Source organism: Vidua chalybeata, chromosome 1 (assembly GCF_026979565.1).
Source record: "Vidua chalybeata isolate OUT-0048 chromosome 1, bVidCha1 merged haplotype, whole genome shotgun sequence".
In the NCBI taxonomy this organism is placed as follows: Eukaryota; Metazoa; Chordata; class Aves; order Passeriformes; family Viduidae; genus Vidua; species Vidua chalybeata.
The window spans coordinates 130,563,915-130,583,534 of NC_071530.1; the positions used below are offsets into that span (position 1 = coordinate 130,563,915).

Below are 19,620 nucleotides of genomic sequence, written 5' to 3' on the forward strand. Positions count from 1 at the left end.
TTGATGCATGTTGTCCCCGGTGTTGACCATCCTCTTTTTTATCTCAGTGATGAAGTGGATTAGGGAATTCAGCTAGATAAACAAAAGGCCAACAAAAAAAGTTATTTTTAATGTGTATCAGAGGATTTACCCTTAAGTTGCCAGCATCTTGGATGACCACTGATCTCCTGGAAGAAAAGTGATGCTTCTGGAGGGACTTGGGTACCCCTTTGATGAGGGGTTCAGTGCTGAGAACAGGGGTTGGAGAGTGGTGTAGGCATGAGAGCCCAGTGTGCAGCAAAGCTCTCCTGTCATCACTGGATTCCTCTTCTTTCATGTGTGAGGAGCTATTGATGGACATCTTGAGACCATGAGCCTCAGTATAGCATACCTGGATTGTATATTGTTACTTAGAGTAGCACTGCTTATGGTATGGTAATTATGCTACTGGTTTTCCTGGAACATAAAAGGTGACATCTGTGAAGGACTTCAGATACTGTGGTGTTCAGTTGCCCAGCATCTGGGCTAATAGTTTGTGCAGTAGCATTTCAAAGATTTAGGGAGTAGAAGTATCTGCATGGTTTTGAGGTGAACATGCTGTCTGGGGAGAACATGGGTTCCAGTTGCTACTTTAACCAGTCTTCAGGTGAACTGTGTGGCTTGCCAGTGGTGAATTTTCTGGTCTTGTCCTTTTGCAGTGTCACTGAGTTGAGGGTGGTTACCTCAAGGATGTTAAGGCCAGGCTGAAGCTATTGAAGGCAAGATTTGAATAGGATTTTCTGCATGTGTGGGGTATGCAGACACAGCTGGATGGCAACGTTACCTTCATCCCAAGGGATAGCCAGCTGTGACTGGCACCTTTGACTCATTAAGGAGAGAATGGTTGTCCTCAGCATTTCCTGCCTTGAGCACCTGTGTTCTCAGAAACTGATTTTTGTGGATCTTGGTTTTGGGGGTCTGATTCTCCCTACACATTGCATAGCAAACCTGTTCTCTGTCCAGGGCTGCTCCTGGGAGATCCTAACCTGTTGCCCCACTCTTTTGGCATCCAAGGCTTTGTACTGGGGGTTGGGACAAACCCATTTTCTCCTAGGATTTGTGCTGCACAGTAAGCTACATGTCATTGAAACCAAACTGTTAGAAAGAGATCCAGTACTTGCTGGAAATTTTAAGTCCTATTTGTCAAAAACTTAACTATTATATAGTTTATATTTTTCTCTGTGTTCTTAAGGAATAGTACAATATGTTTAGTCTCAGTGCAAAGCATCAGAGCTGAATAGCTTCATATCCTTTTTTATAACTGTCCTATGCAATTTTATTTTCATGAAGTAATTCTCTTTGCTGTTCCACAGAGTAGGAAGGTCACATTTTATAGAAGTATTGTTAATATTTTACAAAATCCTTCTTCCTGACAAAACCCTCTCCTTCATTTCACAGTTCCCTTAAAATATTTAGTATTTTATTCATATTTTAATTATTATATTAGTACGTATTTATATGTATGGACAGAGCAAATGTGTTTCTAAGTGTTAGAATATTTCAGATTTTCAGTACCTGCTAATCATTTTTGAGTGATAAAAAAGAAGGAGTGATGATATTAATCTTTCATTTGCTTCAGCCTGACACAAAGCCTTATTTGGATGAAGTCATTAGAGACAAAGAATTTGGGTCTATTTTTCTAAAAATCTAGTTGAAGTTTGTGGATCATTACAGGAAAGATTAATTAATACCTGGAGAGTGTTAGAAAGCAACATGTTTCTAAGAGAGGTATGCTAGAAGTTGAGGAGGAAAATTATTTTAGAGGATGTTGAACTTAAAAAAGGATTTAATGCCAGGTCCCTAATCTAATCTTTGAATAATATATTAGTTTTTTTCCCCTCCACTCCCCAAGACCTTCTTTTCTTTGACCTGTCCCAACGACTACCTTATCTCCAGACATACACACTTGCCTTTGTATCATATGACCCGTGCAAAAAAATTCTAGGCTCTGTGAAAGAAGCTATCTTGCAAATAGGCACAAGACAGTGTTTGTGGGCTATGTCTGAAAGAAACAGGGGCATGTTACTTTTAATCTGGAGAGATGATCAAGTCTGAAGGATAATGGGAATAGCCAGACTAAGGTAAGAAAAGCTTGGGGCTACTGCTTGCATGCGTTCAGGGTCAGCATAGGATACACTGCTGTATCTTGATGCAGCAGCTTCTGGGCTAAATGAGCTTTGTGGGGAGAGCTGAAGTAGAAACAGAGAAATCTGGGATATTGCAGGAGATGAGGCATGAGGGTGGCCTAACATGGCTGGTCTGTGAGGCAGGGCTGTAATCAACACATGGGTGTCAGGCACTGTGGTTGTGGTGTATTGTTGCCCCTGCTCTACCATGAAGAACTGTCTTGATTTCCTGTTCCGATATCCTGATGCCTGGTTCTGATGAACAGGGAAGTAACATCCTGTCTCCTTCTTGCTCTCATGACTACAGAGGCCAGGACATGTTTCAGATGCATCTCCAGTTTCAAAATTTCCACTGTTGTCAGAACAATTAGATGTGTTGTTGACTTTTTGTGATGATACTTCTTTTCCAGCTTTATCTTGTCTAGGCTTAGAATTACTGTATTTTAGTTGTTTTAAGCAAAAATTGCCTTGCCGATCAGCTTATTTATTTGACAGTGGCAGCTACAGTGCATGCGGATCAGTAGCATCAGTGTTCCATAGTGTGATTTGTAGAAGAAAGCATAATTCTTACTTTAGTGTGAAGTAAATGAAGTTTAGGAGGTCCACAGAAGCGAGTTGTTTGCTTGCTGCTATTGAAAAGAATTTATTGTCAAATTAATGATGACTGCATTTGGCTTTGTAACTGGATCTCTAAGGTACTGATTCTGTTACCTGGATGACAGAAATGTGACGGGGAACAAAAGAAGAAAGTAAGGCCATACTTAAGTAATAAGGAAATTGGTGTCCAATAAGATTAAACAATATGCAAATAATATTTCCTTCTGGGTTTACTAAATCCTTTTAATATAGTAATAGATTGTAACTAACTTGATTAATTTCTGTGTGTTTGTGAATAGAGTGTTTTTGGGATAGTGATAAATAAAAATGTATTCTGTATGAAATTTCATTGATGTTTTAATAAAGATCCACCAGTTTCTAAAATCTGATAATAGGGTGGATTTTCCTTTTTTTTCCTTTCTCTTCACTGAAACCTGTTAATAACACAGACAGATACATATCTCTAGATACTAAAATGACTTAAGTATTAGCTGCAGTTAATCTTCGGGAGAAGTTATCTTGTGAGGAATCCCCTTCGAACTAATCTGCTCCTTGCATCATTGCTGGCAGGTAAACAGCTGTGAGGAGGCGACTCTTCTGACAGATTTTTTTTTGTGCCAGGAATCAGACTTCTTCTATACAGCAGTGTTACACACAGCTGATTTATGAGTGCTTTTATGAACATGAACACCCTTCCTATACCTTAATTCTCAGAAAGAATAGGGTACAATTTGCTGTTTAATATGAGACATGAGAGGAAGCCCATAGTACTACCTAGATTCCTTTGCGCACTCGCCCAACCCAACAATATGTTTCATGTGATGAGATCAAATAAATAGTCTTCAGCTTTATACATTCAGCCAAGTTTATCATGTTTGTAATTCTGCTTTCTATGATTCATGCCTTTTACTTCACTAATTCCCCAAATACTCTGTATTCATCTCTTGGACTGTGTGTGTTATAATCTTTATATCTTGCTTAAGTAAGCAGGCAATCTGTCTCCTTCCTTACACGGGGTTTCTGAAGAATTCTGTTCAGTAACTCAGAGCCAATAGGTGTAAGAGACAATATCTTTCAATATGGGAAGCAGAGCCATGAGGCTCTGAATTGGTAGGAGATGTTAGGGTAGATTTCTATTAATTTGCTTAAAGGTTTAGTAAGGTGAGACATTTCCAATTTCTAAAGGGAATAACTCATTCTCCTTAAACAGGTAAACTGTTGGGTTTTTTGTTTTCTTTCTCCTTTTTCACAAAAGGTTTAAGGGTGGTTTGTGTATGTGTGTCCACATATTTGTTTAAGATAAACATTGCTCTTGTAACTTCAGTCGAAGAATTTGAAATGGTATAAAATGGCACTAAAATGCAAATGAGTAATTGAATTAGTCAGAAGCTACACAAAAGTGAAGTTTTATGGACAGCACTGTAATTCATGTTTTATGTATACCATGCTGCCATTAAGTAAAACTTGCAGAGAGAACGTTTGTTTTTTTCATTTTATCAAAGGATGGCTTTATTTAGCTTCTTAGGGGACATTCAAGGGTAGAGATACTGAGCTAGAATTTGCAAATCTGTGTTCTTTCCCTTAGTTTTCCCTTAGCACAAATTTCCAGTAATTCTCACTGTACAGACTCCTGATGCCTGTCATCTAGGAAGGGCCATAAATTTAATTCACCATCATATTTCTTAGGAATTATAGATACTTACTAGCTGTCTGTAGCTTTCTTAAAAAGCTTTTTAGAGTTGGTGTTTGTTCATGTATGCAGTCATGCCCAGAAGAGTTAACTCCTTGCTTCCCTTGGTGAACAGTCACCAAGACATGTGTCCTTCCAGTGCCTGCTGCACGATCCAAGTGGAGCACTGGGGAGAGAGAATATGAAATAAAGATTGCAGTAATATCAACCTACTGAGACCACAACTTCTCTAGTGGAAAATGAAATTTTGCAGATACCTGGCTTTATTTCCACTTGCATGGTTTCATACCCAGAATTATCCTGTTGCTGGGATGTTCCTTAGCTAGGTGGCTGAACCTGCCATTAATTACAAGCAGCTGGAGTCTGCTAGTATGCTCACCTGCCTGGCAACAGCATGAGTAATATGTGAAGGTGATTCTTTGGTTTTCCTCTCTAAAACATTGCCAGGTTAAGGTAATAATCTGAATATTTAAAATTTTGATGCTTCTCACACTATGTTATTTTTGTAGCTAAAACTCACTTTTGTTGTAGCAGTAAATGTCTGTTGAACTCTTAATGGTACATTCTAATGAAATCAAACTTCTGTGGAATGGTTTCTTTAAGGTTTTGAAGTGTAGTTTCATCTTAAGAAAGCCACAAGCCTGGGCACACTGATGCTGGGAGACATTACCTTCCTATTTTTCTAAGAGTCTTTCTCGTTTACTGTGATTTTAAATACAAGTCTTTGAAATCCTCTAAATCATTCTTATTTCACGCACAAAAAATCAACAACCAACCAACTGGAAAAGGACTTTTTCAAGGAGAATAATTTTATTCTTAAAAGCATGATAGTTTCACTTTATTCTGACAAATCCTTGCTAGAGGATTTGTTATTAGTTTCAGTTTCCATTGATGAATTTTGTGACTATTACGTGAAATGTGCAACACTAAAATTTTGGACACCCATTACTTCTATATTTAGAAGCAAAGTACTTAGCAAAGTACTTTAGAAGCAAAGTACTGCATGTTGTTAAGCAGTCTTTACTTATCTCTGTAACCAGTCAACAAAATTGAATTTTCAGCATTGTAGCAATTTTAATGAATTACTTCTCAAATGCTGTGAAATATAGTTCCTCAATTAATGTCCTTAAAAGTTAGAAGGATCCTCTGGCTTATCTATAACATGCTTTTTTTTTCAAGTAAGATAATACAGCAATTTAAAACTATTCCAACTATTCAAAACAAAGATCTGGGTGGGATCTAACTTACCATGTGTGAATAGTCCTGCACAGGAACCTACTTGTGTTTTCTGTATCATGAACAGGGAAATGTGGATTCCTGGAAAAACTCCCAGAAAGAGATCCAACAGAACTGTTATATTCTCCTGACTTAAATATGAAGATGATATTATTATTATTATTTTTTTTAATAAGTACATTGCAAAATTTGTTGACACTGCACAGCTTTAATTTAATTTCATTTATGGATAAAATAATTTTGTAGGAGTTACAGTCTAAAAATATGGGCTTCCAGCTGTCTTATGTTAAGCTAAGTTGTTTAGCAACATATCAAAACATTTCCATGAAATGATTACTATCTTTTTTTAATTAATCCCATAGGCAGCTTTTGCAAATGTTTTTGTACTATACATGATTACAATAAGGCATTAAAGCATATGTAGAGAGCAAAATTCCCCCATGTATCCTTCTTACCCTTCAAGTTGCATTTTAATACTACTGATAGGATGGTTTACAGAGGTGTGTGTACTTGATCAGGGTTCTATCACATCTATTTAGTACTGATCCCTGAGGAAGCATTTCACATAGTCTTTCTTTCTGAGGAAAAAAACTAATGCTGATTTCCCGAGTTCTGTACAGTCCATGCTTTTCTGTCTGTTAGAAGTGGCCATAGGAGAGCTATAGGAAAGCATTGCTAAAACCACTGTAATGCTTTCTTTCAGGAATTACAGCAGAAGTCATAGTTGTGGCCTCATTTGATGAACTGCACAGACGAGCTCAGGAGGCCAAGGGGAAGATTGTCGTCTACAATGAACCTTTCATCAGTTATGGTGAAACTGTGCAATACAGGTTACAGGGAGCAGTGGAAGCTGCTAAAGTTGGAGCAGTGGCATCCCTCATTAGGTCTATTGCTTCTTTTTCTATTCACAGGTAAGCATTTTTCTCTTTTCTTCCTGCAACTCACATTTCAATGTTAGCTGACATGAGATTTCTGGGCAGGAATTTTTGTTCTCCATGACTTAAACTATGCCAGTTATGAGTGGGTGTTTGGTTTTGAAACTATTGGCTTCACAAAAGTTCTTTTCCCCTCTGTTTTGTCATTCTTTTAGAATGTTTTCTTTTTTTTTTTTTTTTTTTTTTTGTTCTTGATCCAAGTTTTGTATAATATTTGTTTTAAAGAACTTTCTACATGCTCAAGGCTGCCATAAATATTCTGAACCAAAACCAAATGTCTTTGGTGACAACAGGCTATCAGTGATAATATGAACTGGTCATTTTATGTGTTTGACTAGAATATACATTTACAGTTTTCAAAGTATTGTTAATTTTCCTAGCATTAGGCTGACTTGTACTAGATGAAGGAGTAGTCTTTTTGAACATAATTTAGAACACTTTAGCAGCAGGGTTTGTAATTCTCACACTACTTTTTAAGTAAGGTATGTGGAAATAACGATTTTAAAAAAAATGTAAATATATTTTGATTTCTTAGTACATTATTTGTTTATCACTGTAGTGTTATGTTACTGAAATTATATATTTTTGTTTTCTGGTTGGTAACAGAATTCCTTTTTTATCTGAGAGTTTTTTCCAACTCTGAAAGCTTACACTTAAAATGCTTATCTATTGTGAAAAAGACTAGTTGAGGCATAGAGAGGAAATGGAGAAGGGTTCAGCCACATAGTGGAAGGCTGACAGATGCACAGTGTCCTTTAACACAGTATTTCTGAAATCTTAAACTGTTATTGGTGACCTTAATGTCTGCAGTGATCTTTGTGTAGGAGCCTGCTGGCTCTGATGGAAGTTCTGGTCAGGCAGGCCCAGGCAGCAGAGCTGGACTGAGGACTGGATCAGGACAGGCCCATCTACCTGCCCACCATCCAGTCCCTGAGCTGCAGCCTGAGCAGGACTGGCAGGGCATAAGTGATGCCAGACACAAAGCTTGACTGCTTGAACTGTAGAGCTCTGTTAATAAAATCATTTACATAAGACAATATGAAAGATATCCAGTTTATACAAGAGAGGTGCTATATTTTTTAACATTCTTTCTTAGGCAAGTACATGTTTAAAGCAATACAGATTGTTTATTCCTCCCCCTAGTTGCCCTCCCAGTATGTCTTTACCCACAGAGGAGTCATTGGCAGTAGCTAACCTGTCCCCGAATGTGTGCCACAACACAACCTGGACTTGTGTTCTGTTTAGGTAACACCATGGTTTCTTTTTGATCTCTGCTCCTAGGTTTTCTTTCTGCAGAAGTCCGGGCTGGTTGGTGGAAAGCATGATAAAGGTTTGGGTCTTTCTTGAGGCTGGAACTGGGAAGTGACTTGGAGGCATTTGGAGGCATGCTTGAATCCACTTCTGTAGAGAGAACATGAGTGGTCACACGTCAGCAATATGAGAAGTGTGCAAGCTTCTCCATTTGTAATGCTTCAGAGAGTCAGAAAAGTCAGTAAAGCCAACTAACTGTATTGGAACACACGCAGAGAGCAGTTCTGCTGCCTCTGTAGTTGCTTGGTAGCATTTTTATAAGCTTGTCCTGGTTTCAGCTGGGATAGAGTTCATTTTCTTCTTAGCAACTGGTACAGTGCTCTGGTTTGGATTCAGCATGAGAAAAGCATTGATAACACACTGATGTTTTGGTTGTTGCTAAGCAGTGCTTACCCTAAGTCAAGGATTTCCAGTGTCTCATGCTCCGTGAATGAGGAGCTGCACAAGAGGCTGTGAGGGACCACAGCTAGGACAACTGACCTACACTGACCAAAGGGATATTCTACACCACAGGATGTCATGTTCAAGTATGAAAACTGGGCGGGGAGGGAGGAAGGGAGCTTGGCTAGAAGGAGCCAACCACGTCTTGGGAACAGGCTGGGCATCAGTCAGAGGGTGGTGAGCAATTGCATTATGCATCACTTGTTCTTCTTGGATTTACTTATTTGCTGTTGTTAGTTTTTTTTTTTTTTTTTTTTTGTAATTAAAATGATACTTTTTATTATTATGTTTCACTCTGATTTTTCCCATACTGTTTAACTGTTCTTAACAGTCTTCAACCCATGAGTTTTTATATTTCTTTTTCTGAGCCTTCTTCCCATCACACTCAGGGAAATAATGAGCAAGCAGCTGCACAGTACTTAGTTGCCAGCTGGGGTTGAACCATGGAAATGCTCCACATTGCCCTAAAGAAGTCAAAATTACCTGTTAAAAATGCTTTCTGAAATATGAAGAGCTTGAATTCAGATACTGTCCAAACTATTACCAGTATATTTCTTGGTGTCCAGCAAATGTGATGTTTACAATATATTTTCTAATAAAGCTCATAATGATGAACAGTTAGTGGAATGTGTTTCAGAAACAGTTTTACAAAAAAAAATACATGGTTTTGAAATAGCCTTAGCTGGTATCATCAAAGAATATTGTAATCTATAATGCGTTGATTTTCTGAAAACCAGAAAATTATCTGTGTCCTGTCTGTAGTTACAGTGCTATGCAGAATTGTTCAATTGAAAGTTACTGTATCTTCTGTTTGCTACAGTATTTATGGAAATGCATTTAATATGGAATGAAATGCTTAGAGGTGAGGAAACAGAGGTGGAGATTGAAGGAACTGGCATTACAGCAATTTGAAAACTGTATGGAAGTAGATGCCAAATGCATATTTATTTAGAATTATTGATACTGGGAGCAGAAGTGTCATTCCCAAAAGTAATTTCAAATGTAGATGCTGCCATGAAGCATTTTTTACAGTGTACTTTCTGTACTCTCTTCATTTACCTTCACTTAAGGTTTTTTTTTTAATATGGAATGGATTGGTTAATGAATTTTTTTCTATAATACAGAAGGTACTCAGGTCCAGTCCCTCCCTTTGATTACTCAGTGATTACTAGATCTATTTCTCTTATTTTTAACAAGTAGGTATTGCTATAGGCAGGATGGATTTTCTTATCTCCATTCATTCTCCTATGTTTTCCTCTAATCATCAGTGTAGTGTCTCCTTGTCTGTCCTAGCAGTGTGATGTGCTGGATGGACTATGTGCTGGATGTGGTGCTTCTTACCTGTCAGTGCCTGGGGCACTCTTTGTTCAAGTCACTTGCCTTTTTAATTGACTGGTGGGAAATACTGCCTTGCTGCAGGAGTAGTGTGTTAGAAGGGTGAGAGATGAAAGGTAAAAAGCTAATAAAAGGTTTCTAAATGTTGTGAAAGTAAACCTTGCATTTTTGCAGTTTGTATGCTGCTGCATTGTTAACCAGAGCCTTTACTTCTTTGGCCTGTGTGTTTACATGTTCACTGGTAATATGAATAAATGATAATGGGATTGTGGAATTTTCCATAATATCCTGGAAACATCTTAGAAGGAAGTATCCTCCTTCTCACACTGCACTATCCCAGTTTCAGGTAAATGAAAGGTGTAATTTCACAAATTTTCCTAAACTATATCAAGTCTGGTGGATGGGTTTCTTTATTTCATTTCTTTGTTTAAGGAGTTTTGTTTGTTTGTTTGTTTGTTTGTTTTTCAAATTTTTCAACCCCTTTTCAACAGGGGACTGCTTATTGTTATTTAGTTACTCTATTTGCTGGAACAATGTAAACCAACTTTGTGGTGTGATTTCTAGGTGATCTTGCAATATGAGTAATATTGATAGGTTAAAACTGGGTACTGTCATCAACATCCTGGGCTTATTAGGGCTCATTATTACAGCTTACTTACAAGGTGGAATTGGTGAAATCACAACATGAGTTAAATCACTGTTCTTTTGCTGGTAACGTGATGGCTGTTCCTTGTTCCAGAAATGGCAAGTGGCTGCCAGATTGTCAAGGCAAAAAGTATAAAGGGAGTCTTTGGCCTGGGGATAGTTTATTTTTCTTTAAGGTGTGGTAGGATAACTGTGGAGTAATGAAACACCTTGGGGACTCAAGCGTCCCAATTCTTAATAAGGGCAGGAAGGGATGAATGTCATTATACTCAGGAAAACCTATTGATGTGTTTGTACAAGGAGTCATGACACTCACTTGGTGACAAGTATTTGCTGTTGAGTTTCAAGGAGTTGATTCATTCATTTTGAACAGCATTGCTAAGTGAATAGGAAATAAAATTTGCAACCACGTCTTCCTTGACCTATGAAGAGATGACAGTAGTTACATGGTATTGCAATGTTATGCGGCTGTTGTGTCTCTTGGCATTGTCTGCCTCTTGTGTTAAATGATTCTCTTGTTTTTTTTTATTTCTCTTCTCTTTATTGAGAAGAGAATGTAAGAGTGGGGTTTCTTATGTAGGAGAAGGTAACTGTAATTAATAGCTAATTGGTGTAAGGGACACTTTCCACTAGACCAAGTTGCCCAAAGCCACATCCAACCTGGCCTTGAACACTGCCAGGGATGGGGCATCCACAACTTTTCTAGGCAACCTTTTTCAGTGCCTCAGCACCATCACAGTGGAGGATTTGTTCCTAATGTCTAGTCTAAACCTATTCTCTAAAAGTTTTTTTTTTCAGAAAAGCCATGCTGTGAAATGTCAGCGTCCATAAAGGAGGCAGAGCAATCCTGCAACTTTATTCTAATGAAGGGAGAGAGTTCACTAGGCCATTCCCCTGTGAGGTTTCTCTTGAGGTTTTGGAGGACACAGCCTCCTTTTATCCTAAACTCCTAACCACACGTTGGCCTCTTCCTTTCCACACTGATGAAGGTACGGCCTTCCCAAACTGCCCTACCACATATTCCCCCAAAAACATGTATCGTCATTTTCCCCTAAAGGTTGTAAGGATGTCTGGGTTTTGCAGATCCATCAGAAGTTCAGACCATGTGGGCTCTGCAGTAGATTTGTATGGACTCATTTCTCCTATTACCCTGAAGTTAATTGTCTGGGTTCTGTAACAAATTCGGTGGCTTGATTTTCATAGAGACATTAAGACCCATTTCTAAGACATTAACACCCATTTCTTCTAGAGATTGCCACAGCCATTCTGGTTGGTTCTTCAGACCTAGTAATTCCTGAAGACACTGACATCCTATTTCTGCTATCATTAGTGAAGACCCGCATCCAGTGAGTCTTTTGTGAAGACTTCAGCACCCATTTTTTCTATCAGTTTGAAGCCATTCCCCCTTGTCCTACCACTACAGACCCTTGTAAAAAGTTTCTCTCCATCTTTCTTGTAGGCTCCTTTTCCCAGTAACAATTTTCTGAAGCACTGGCAATTTGGTGGTGATATATTTAAACATAGGTTTTAGGAGTTAAGGGTAACAGAACTATTTTTAATGAACCTTCCCAAATAGCATGTATTATTGTAATAATTCAACAATATCTATAATATTTGACCTTTTGTAGAAATCTGGGTATTTTTTTTTCTGCTTTAATAACTTAACTGTGCTGAGATTAATGATACATACCCTTACTGTAGTGTAAAACCAACTAATGGGTGTTCCCAGTTCATAGTGGATGTGTTTTACAGTGAAAATACTCAGTTTACAAGGTATGGTTGAAGTTGAGCAGTAATCTGGATGACCAGTCCCATGCTACAACAGGCAGTGTTACTGAAGAAATAGTGATGACAAAATTATTTTCTGTTACAATAGGCTTGCTTTTCACAGCAGTTGTTTTGTTCATTAAATAATCAAAGAAGATAGGAAAAATGAAGTGTTTAGCTGTAAGGCTCCTGAAATTATTTGACTGTGATAAGTTAGCCATAAGTCTTTGGGGTTTTTTGTTTCCTAGCTGTATATTTTTGAAACATTTTGTAAATAAAAAGGTGTCCTTTAGCTATTGCAGTATTTATTCTGCAGTGTATGTACTCGTATGAATCTAAAACTTTTAGTAAATCCTTCTGTTCTTCAAGAACCACAGATTAGATAATGTCATAACACTGTATCTTGTAATAATAACTCCTTTAAGGGCTCAAGAAAGAAGCAAAATTGAGTGCTTTTCTGAGAACTCAAAAAGGAAGTTCCCAAGAATCCTCAGGGTAAATGCCAAGAGCCCTATTATTATGGTTTTTTAGACGCTTAGAGCAATCTCTCCGATATGCAAGAAATTCAACAGGCAACATATTACAACGCCAAAATAGGCCAAGTAGTACTTTGACACAATCTAGAGACTCTTAACAAGGACACATATTTGGTCAAGTTCTTTTCTTTTTGGACTAAATTCAGCATCTTATACTTACCTGAAGTAAGTGTTTTCCTTCAGTTTTTCTTTGCTATAGGTGGCCAGGACACACCATCAGCTTGTGAAGCTCCAGTAGCTCTAATCAAAAACTTTGTCTGGATGAAAGCTGAGGTCATTAATGGCATGGTGCAACTCAAGATTTATGACTGAGGTTGCGTTGATGATCCTTGTCATTACATATGGCACAAGGCTAGTACCTCATCTCATGGAATGTATGTGAAATTGAAAACCATGTCTTTTCCATTTCCATTATCTTAATTTCCCCTTTCTGTAATCTCACTTAATTTATTTTCTCCTACCATGTATAGTCATGTATACTTTTTTGTATATAAATTGTTTTCCATTGTATTCCTTATGGCTTCTTAGACAGGTCATGCCCTTCTCAATCTTGCTGACAATGTGTGTGCATTAGTGCAATTTTTCAGCTCTCAGGTGCTTTCACAGGGACTTTTTACCACATCACCTCTTCCAATGCTTGGTCTGCTGCCTTTGGTTCCAGACACGAGAATTGCTTGCTAAGGAGATAATCTTCCTTTCCCTAAAACTCCATGTCCAAGAAAAATAAGGGCTTATTCACATCAGTAGTGACAGATTCAGTTTCCTTTTCTTGCCCTGCCATGTTTTCTGAATTCTGGGATGATGAAGTACTTTTACTAGTATTTATTTTGCTTTTTGGTTGGCTTTTGTTTAGTGGGTTGGTTTCGTTGTTTGGTTTTGGTTTTAATAGCGAAAAGATGCACCTGGCCCTTAAAATGAAGGTTTTGTCTTTGAAACTGGATCTTCCTATTGTGTCCTGAGCCCTGAAGGCTCCTTTCCCTCCTGTTCTGCCCTTCCTTCCACTATGAATATATATATATATGTGTATATATATATACACCAATTTCTTTGCTGTCATCTTAGGAATCTTTCTTGTGACCCATTCTGCTGTCCATAGAGGGGAAGCGGTGGCATGCTGAGTAGGCAGCATCTTCCCATTCCCCAAGCTTTGCACCGGCTTGAGGAATGCACAAAGCCTAAGAGCAGCAGGAAGCAGTGTGATGATTGTAGAGATGGAAGAGTAGTGATGTAGCATGACTGAAGAAATCAGGAAGTGCCATTGATTATTTGTGATCACTTTTCACTTACTGGATTAGACTAGGAACAGGAATTGATCATAAGAAAGATCTCAATGGGAGATTGTCCTAAAGCAATATCCTGTGGCAATGGGATACAGCAGTATTGTCTCCTGTTCTACCAGGAGAGCAGGAAGCAAGGATAAAACCCTTATTTGGGGTCTAACAAGAGAAAATAAGAGCAGCCTATGTTTTTTAAGTGTCTGGGGAGCTCGTGGAAAGATTCTAGTTATGTTTTACAGCACCGTGAGTGTTGTCTTTCTGCCCTCAGAGATATGAATTAGTGGTGTGCTGTGGGATTTGCTCTGCACTCCAGACTCCAGGATGTCTGTAAATTTTGTTGACTGACAATTTGTTAATTTTTACTTTGCTTCCTATATTCCCTTCAGGCCAATATGCCAGACTGAATTCTGCAGTGCAGTTTTAATGCTCACTTTTGGGCAAAGCGTAGCTGCCAAAAAGAGACTTAGAAGAAGTCATTAGAAGACATGCAGCCTATGTTTTAGGAGATTATTGTATTGTGCAATGGATTCTTGCTATTTGCACAGTGATTAGGGAATCAAATAGTGAGAAATCTGTATATATTTCTTCAGTCCCAATCTCTCTTTGGCTTTTACCAAACTTTTTTCCTCTTTTTTCTTTGAACTGTATAACTGGGTTTTGGTGTGGTTTTTTTTTTTTTTGTTTTGTTTTTTTTTTTTTTTTTTTTTTTTTCTGATGTGACATCTGCAATCTCTGTGCAATTTCATACACCTGGCATATTTGTTTTCTTACAAAGTCACTAAAATGGTGATAAGACTAACAAGAGCTTTCACTACCTCCTCCTAGTTTTGACTCCTCCTGTTCAGGAATATGTTCATGTAATTGTGAAGAGTTTCATCCATTTAGTGTCTAGTCATGCAAGCAATGTCCTGTAACTTGGTAGAGGTAAGGGCTAGTAAGATCTCTTTTGATAGAATCCGTTATCTAAAAAGATGCTCTGAGGATAACAGCTTAATTGAAATCCTGGCTGCCTCACCAATAACTTCCCAAGGCAAACCTTCAGCAATATAGAATTCCATTTTTTTTTTTTTCTTGTCTTCTGGACTTTCCTAACATTACTGAGTCATACATTAAGCTGGGGTCTGGATCGCCACCCATATCACAGTTAACTCTGATCTTGTTTGAGTACCATGAGCACCCACTGATTAGGTTTGGTAGTATTCTGAAGTTATTAGGTTTTATTCCATCTTTGCATTACTGGTTCATGTATATAAAGATGTTCAGTGTATAAAACTTCCAAGTTTTGGCTTTCTTGTCTATAAGGAGTTACAGCTGTGCTTGTTGTGGGTTGAGTACCAGGAACTTCAGCAATTTCCCATGATTTCCTGTTTCTCCCTAATCAGCTCCATCTTTCTTCAGTGCTGCCAACCTCTTCTGAGTCTGTATGAGTTGTGGTGCCTATGAAAACTGTTAGTAAGTTCAGAACACTCTGACATGATTATAATGTCTTGACCTATCACTTCAGGTTTGTTTTAATGTCCTCACAATAGTTGGTTTCCTTGATTACAGCAACAAGGGTCTCACTAGTCTGTGGTGACCATATTTGTGGAGGATTGAAGGAAAACCTGACAACACAAAGGCAGATAACGATTACAGAGAGGGATCCAACTAATACAGTGCCAGTGAATGTGTTTCTCACTATGTGTATTTATTTTCAGCTGCTGATAAGATCTGAGAAGTATGTGGACTGTTATTTTGTTTCTCTATAATTCTCTGTGTTTCTTCTGTAAGAGTGCAGTAACTGTGGACACTTTATCTGGAGTGTTAATATCCAGAGCACATGAGCATTTGGCCCTGGACAACTGGAAAAGATTAAATAGTCCCAGAATGTTTGTGCCAGAATGCTACAGAATTGGTGTTAGGGGTGCCCTAACCTAATATTCTCTTTTTTCATAAAAAAAAAAAAAAAAAAAAGGTAAAGCCTCTGTTTCTTCATGTATTCTGGGATTACATTCAAGGTACACAGCACCTCACTTTAAATTTTAGTCCAGACAATGCTGTAACAGCTTGTACAGAGGTCTATTATATAGATTCACCTGCCTATCCATTTTTTTTTTCATGTCTTTTTCCATTTTTTCATGGTTTTCCAGTTCCTTTTTCCCACTGAGTATTGTTTCTACTGCCTGTATTACTCAAGATCCTTTTTCTGAATCTGTTTGGTATTATTCTTAATTTGATGATGTTACTAAAATTTATCTACATATTGCAAAACCATTTCAGCTTATATATATATATTGAAGTTTTATTTAGGAACATGTTGTATCTGCTCTAAAGCCCTTGAAGTACTCTTTCACTCTTTTCAAGGTTTACTGCTGATTTCCAAAAGTGAGCACAGGTTTTTGCAGGGACTTTGGTTGGATTTATATGCATATATACAACATAAAATCTTACTTTGATATATAGCTTTTTTACTTATGTAAAACAAACAAGCAACCAAATATAGGTGCCAATTTTAAACTATATTTGATTGCTAGTCAACTGTTAACACAGTTAATCTCTCTGGTCAACACCCCAGACATGCAGATGATTTGGAAATGCTAATTCCTCATTTTGTTTTGCCTTGTTCGCTTAAACATGTGATCAAATATGTATGGCTTATTCCAACATATTATGATTTCTCTTTACAAGAGTGCTTGCACTGCTTTTTAGGAGGGCAGGTGGCCCCTTCTTTCTGCTATTTCTTCCACTTCCCACAGTCTTACTTGTGGCTTGTCCATATGGTAGGGTATTTCTACATTCTTTCATTAGATGTTGTCTTCCCATAGGATGGCCTCACCCTGCTGTTATCTTTACTACAGTGTATGTCAGACATTTAAGTATGATTAGCTAGACCTATTTGTGTGATGAAAGCCCTTGTTTGTGGCACACAAATTTTGAGTTGTGCTTTTAGGAGGTCAGAGCCAATTGTTCCACAGCTGTTGTTAGAATTGTTTTCTAGATGTAGGCTGGTGTTGATGGCCAACAGTAAAAATGAGTTCTTCCCTGTAGAAGCAATGTCTTGTGCTTCAGAAGTGTAACCATTTCAATTACTTTAATCCTTTTCTCCAGATTTGTTTTCCCCTTCAAATCCAATCAGTCACCTGCATTTCTCTTATTGTGTCCATCTTGTTGCATCAAATACTAATGCTTTTGTAGTGCCTCCAGGGTACAGCTAAATGGTGGAAATCCTTCTCCATCTGGTTTATTAAATGAGAGGTGCCAGCTCCTGTCTCTGCTCTGCCAGTGATGCCAGCTTTGATTACTTGCCTGTTGTCCACTCCTTCAGGCATCTTATACTTTCTCTCCTTTTGTTTCTATATTTAGGATGATGGTACAAACCTAAAGCTGTAACTTTGTTCTCTTCCAACTTCGCTTTTCAAATCTGGCTTTTGTTTGGTATTTATAGATAGTTTCCTTTAGCTAGTTAGGTGAGTAGTCTGTGACTTCTGCTAAACTGTTTCACCTTGCCTTTATTTCCTGGTCACTATCCACAGTACTTCTGCCTTGGCTGTCTAATGTGAATACTGCAAATATCCTGTGAAACAGAGAGGGACTGTTTTTTATCTGCTTCTGTTCATTATTATTATTATTATTAAGCAGGATTAAGCTTTGACTGCACTTCATGGCTTTTTAATCTATTGTGAATGTAAAATAAGAACTTTTATTCTAAGAATAAAGAACAGAAAGGAACCACATCACTTCTGACATATTTCTGTTTGGATTTCTTCACATTAATTTGCTTGTGACTGTGAGCACACAAAAACACCTCAACAAGAAATATTGAAACTTAGTACTGTTTAGCTCTGAAAAATCCAGATTGATTCTAGACAGTTGTGCACTGAAGAACGAAAGGATACTTTTGTCAGATGAAGGAGAGTAATAAAGTGACTCAATTAAACCCAGGCATTCTGAGGTTCCATTCATCACTCTGCCATGTGCCCCTGTGGGATCTTGAGCAGGTCACAGTATTATCTCTCATTCCCTGTTTATAAACAATATTAATATTTCTTGAATGTTAATTTAGGATAGCATTTGTACACTGATTACTGTAAAGAGGACAACAATAAAAGTCAACTCTTCTAAACTGTGCTTAAGTAGTCAGTAGTAGATTCTGCAACAATTTGCACATGCTAAAACCAAGTAATGGTTGTATCACCACATAACAGTGGGTGACTACTGCTGAAAAATAATCCATTGTATAACCATGGGGGTTTTTATGAGTTTGATTGTTGAATTCTGCTAGATTGAGATTCAGATCTGTGGGAAGGCTCTGGCAGGAGGTGAATGGCAGAGAATACAGTTCATTATGCAGGAATATCGTATTTTCAAATGTAAGCGTTTAAAAATAATTTGTTGACTGTAACTCAAAGGATTTGAGTTCAATTCAGTATTAACTCACCAGGAGAGAATTAAATCCACTGAAAAGAGCATGATGAGCTGTAATTTCAAAAAAGTAAAAGGCTTTTTCTTAGTAACAGTTTCATATACTCAAGGACAACATGAACTTTAGAAATCAGGTTCTGGGATTCAATTGTAATTTTGCCAGAAATCTGAGTTTTGGAAAGAGTGAATTCCCAGGAGAGATGTAAGGAGGTTTTAGTTGTTCTTCTGTAATCTGTGTATTGCACGCACCTCCTCAGGAAGCAGTTTGTGATCCTCATTTGAGGACAGTTTATGTCTCCCTCTGAGTATCTCTATCTGCAGTCTCTATTGAAGGAAAGAACAATTTTCAGGGCTCCCAGTCTGGAGTTTTGAGAAAATTGCAGTTGCTGTTGGGGGAACACTGGAGTGCCAGAAATTACGTGAAGGGACCAGGCAACTTGAGTACATGCTCTGTATCTCCATAAAGGGCATTAGAGGAATGAACGTTTGTGCTCAAGCTCAAAGACCTTGAGAAGGGACTCAGCACTGTCCACATGCAGCCAAAGTCCTGGGCAGTCAAGTTCATCTGAGAGACCATTCAAGGCTGTAACTCCACAAAACTGTGGGGATTTTTTTCCCCTCTTCTTTTACTAAGTCTATAATGCTGACAATCTAGGAAAACAGAAAGGGTGTGCTGCAGTGTCTGAGAGAATGCTAACATTTCAGTCTTGTCAGAAATTCAACATGAATAGACAGACCCATGAGAAAACTTTAGCAGAGCTACTTGAAATAACAAGTGCAGCTGCAGCTTATGTTTTTATGTGTAACTGTTTTTCAGTGTCTAAAATTAGGTTTCAGTAATGCAAATCTTTGTATGGTACTTCTGAGTGACAATCAGTGATGGATTCCTTTAACCCTTCCCATATAGAGTAGTATTTTTTATTCCTCCAGTATTTTGACTTTACTTAGGGACTGGCTTAACAGTTAGTGAAAGGATGCCAGAATCCAGGCAATTGCAATAAGATGACAGGGATTTGGAGAACACCATTGGAAAGCATTAGACTTGTAGGTGATGTTTGTCCATGGAAATTTCCTGAGAGTTCCATTCAGTCCTCTAGGACCTCCCACATAAGGTATCTGAAGCTTTTAGTTTTGTTTAGTTTTAGTCCAAATATGTTTGCAGCAGAAATTTTAGCCTTGAATGCATTATTATTTCCACCTCCACATGAGTTTTTCTGGCCATTACAAAAGTTAACAGGGAGCAAAACTTGTATGCTGGACAGTCCAGCTGTCATGGTTTCATAAGGATGGTCCTAGACAGTTCTA

General features: G+C 37.9%; 1 protein-coding gene across 2 annotated transcripts in view; it reads left to right on the forward strand.

The window, feature by feature from the left end:
- The window catches only part of CPQ (carboxypeptidase Q), a 145,505-nt gene that overhangs the window by 23,838 nt on the left and 102,047 nt on the right, over nt 1–19,620 (forward strand). For both annotated transcript variants that reach the window (XM_053958067.1, XM_053958060.1), the window contains exon 3: nt 6,371–6,578. In XM_053958067.1, the coding sequence (XP_053814042.1) occupies nt 6,371–6,578 (208 nt within the window). The remainder of the gene's footprint in view (nt 1–6,370; nt 6,579–19,620) is intronic.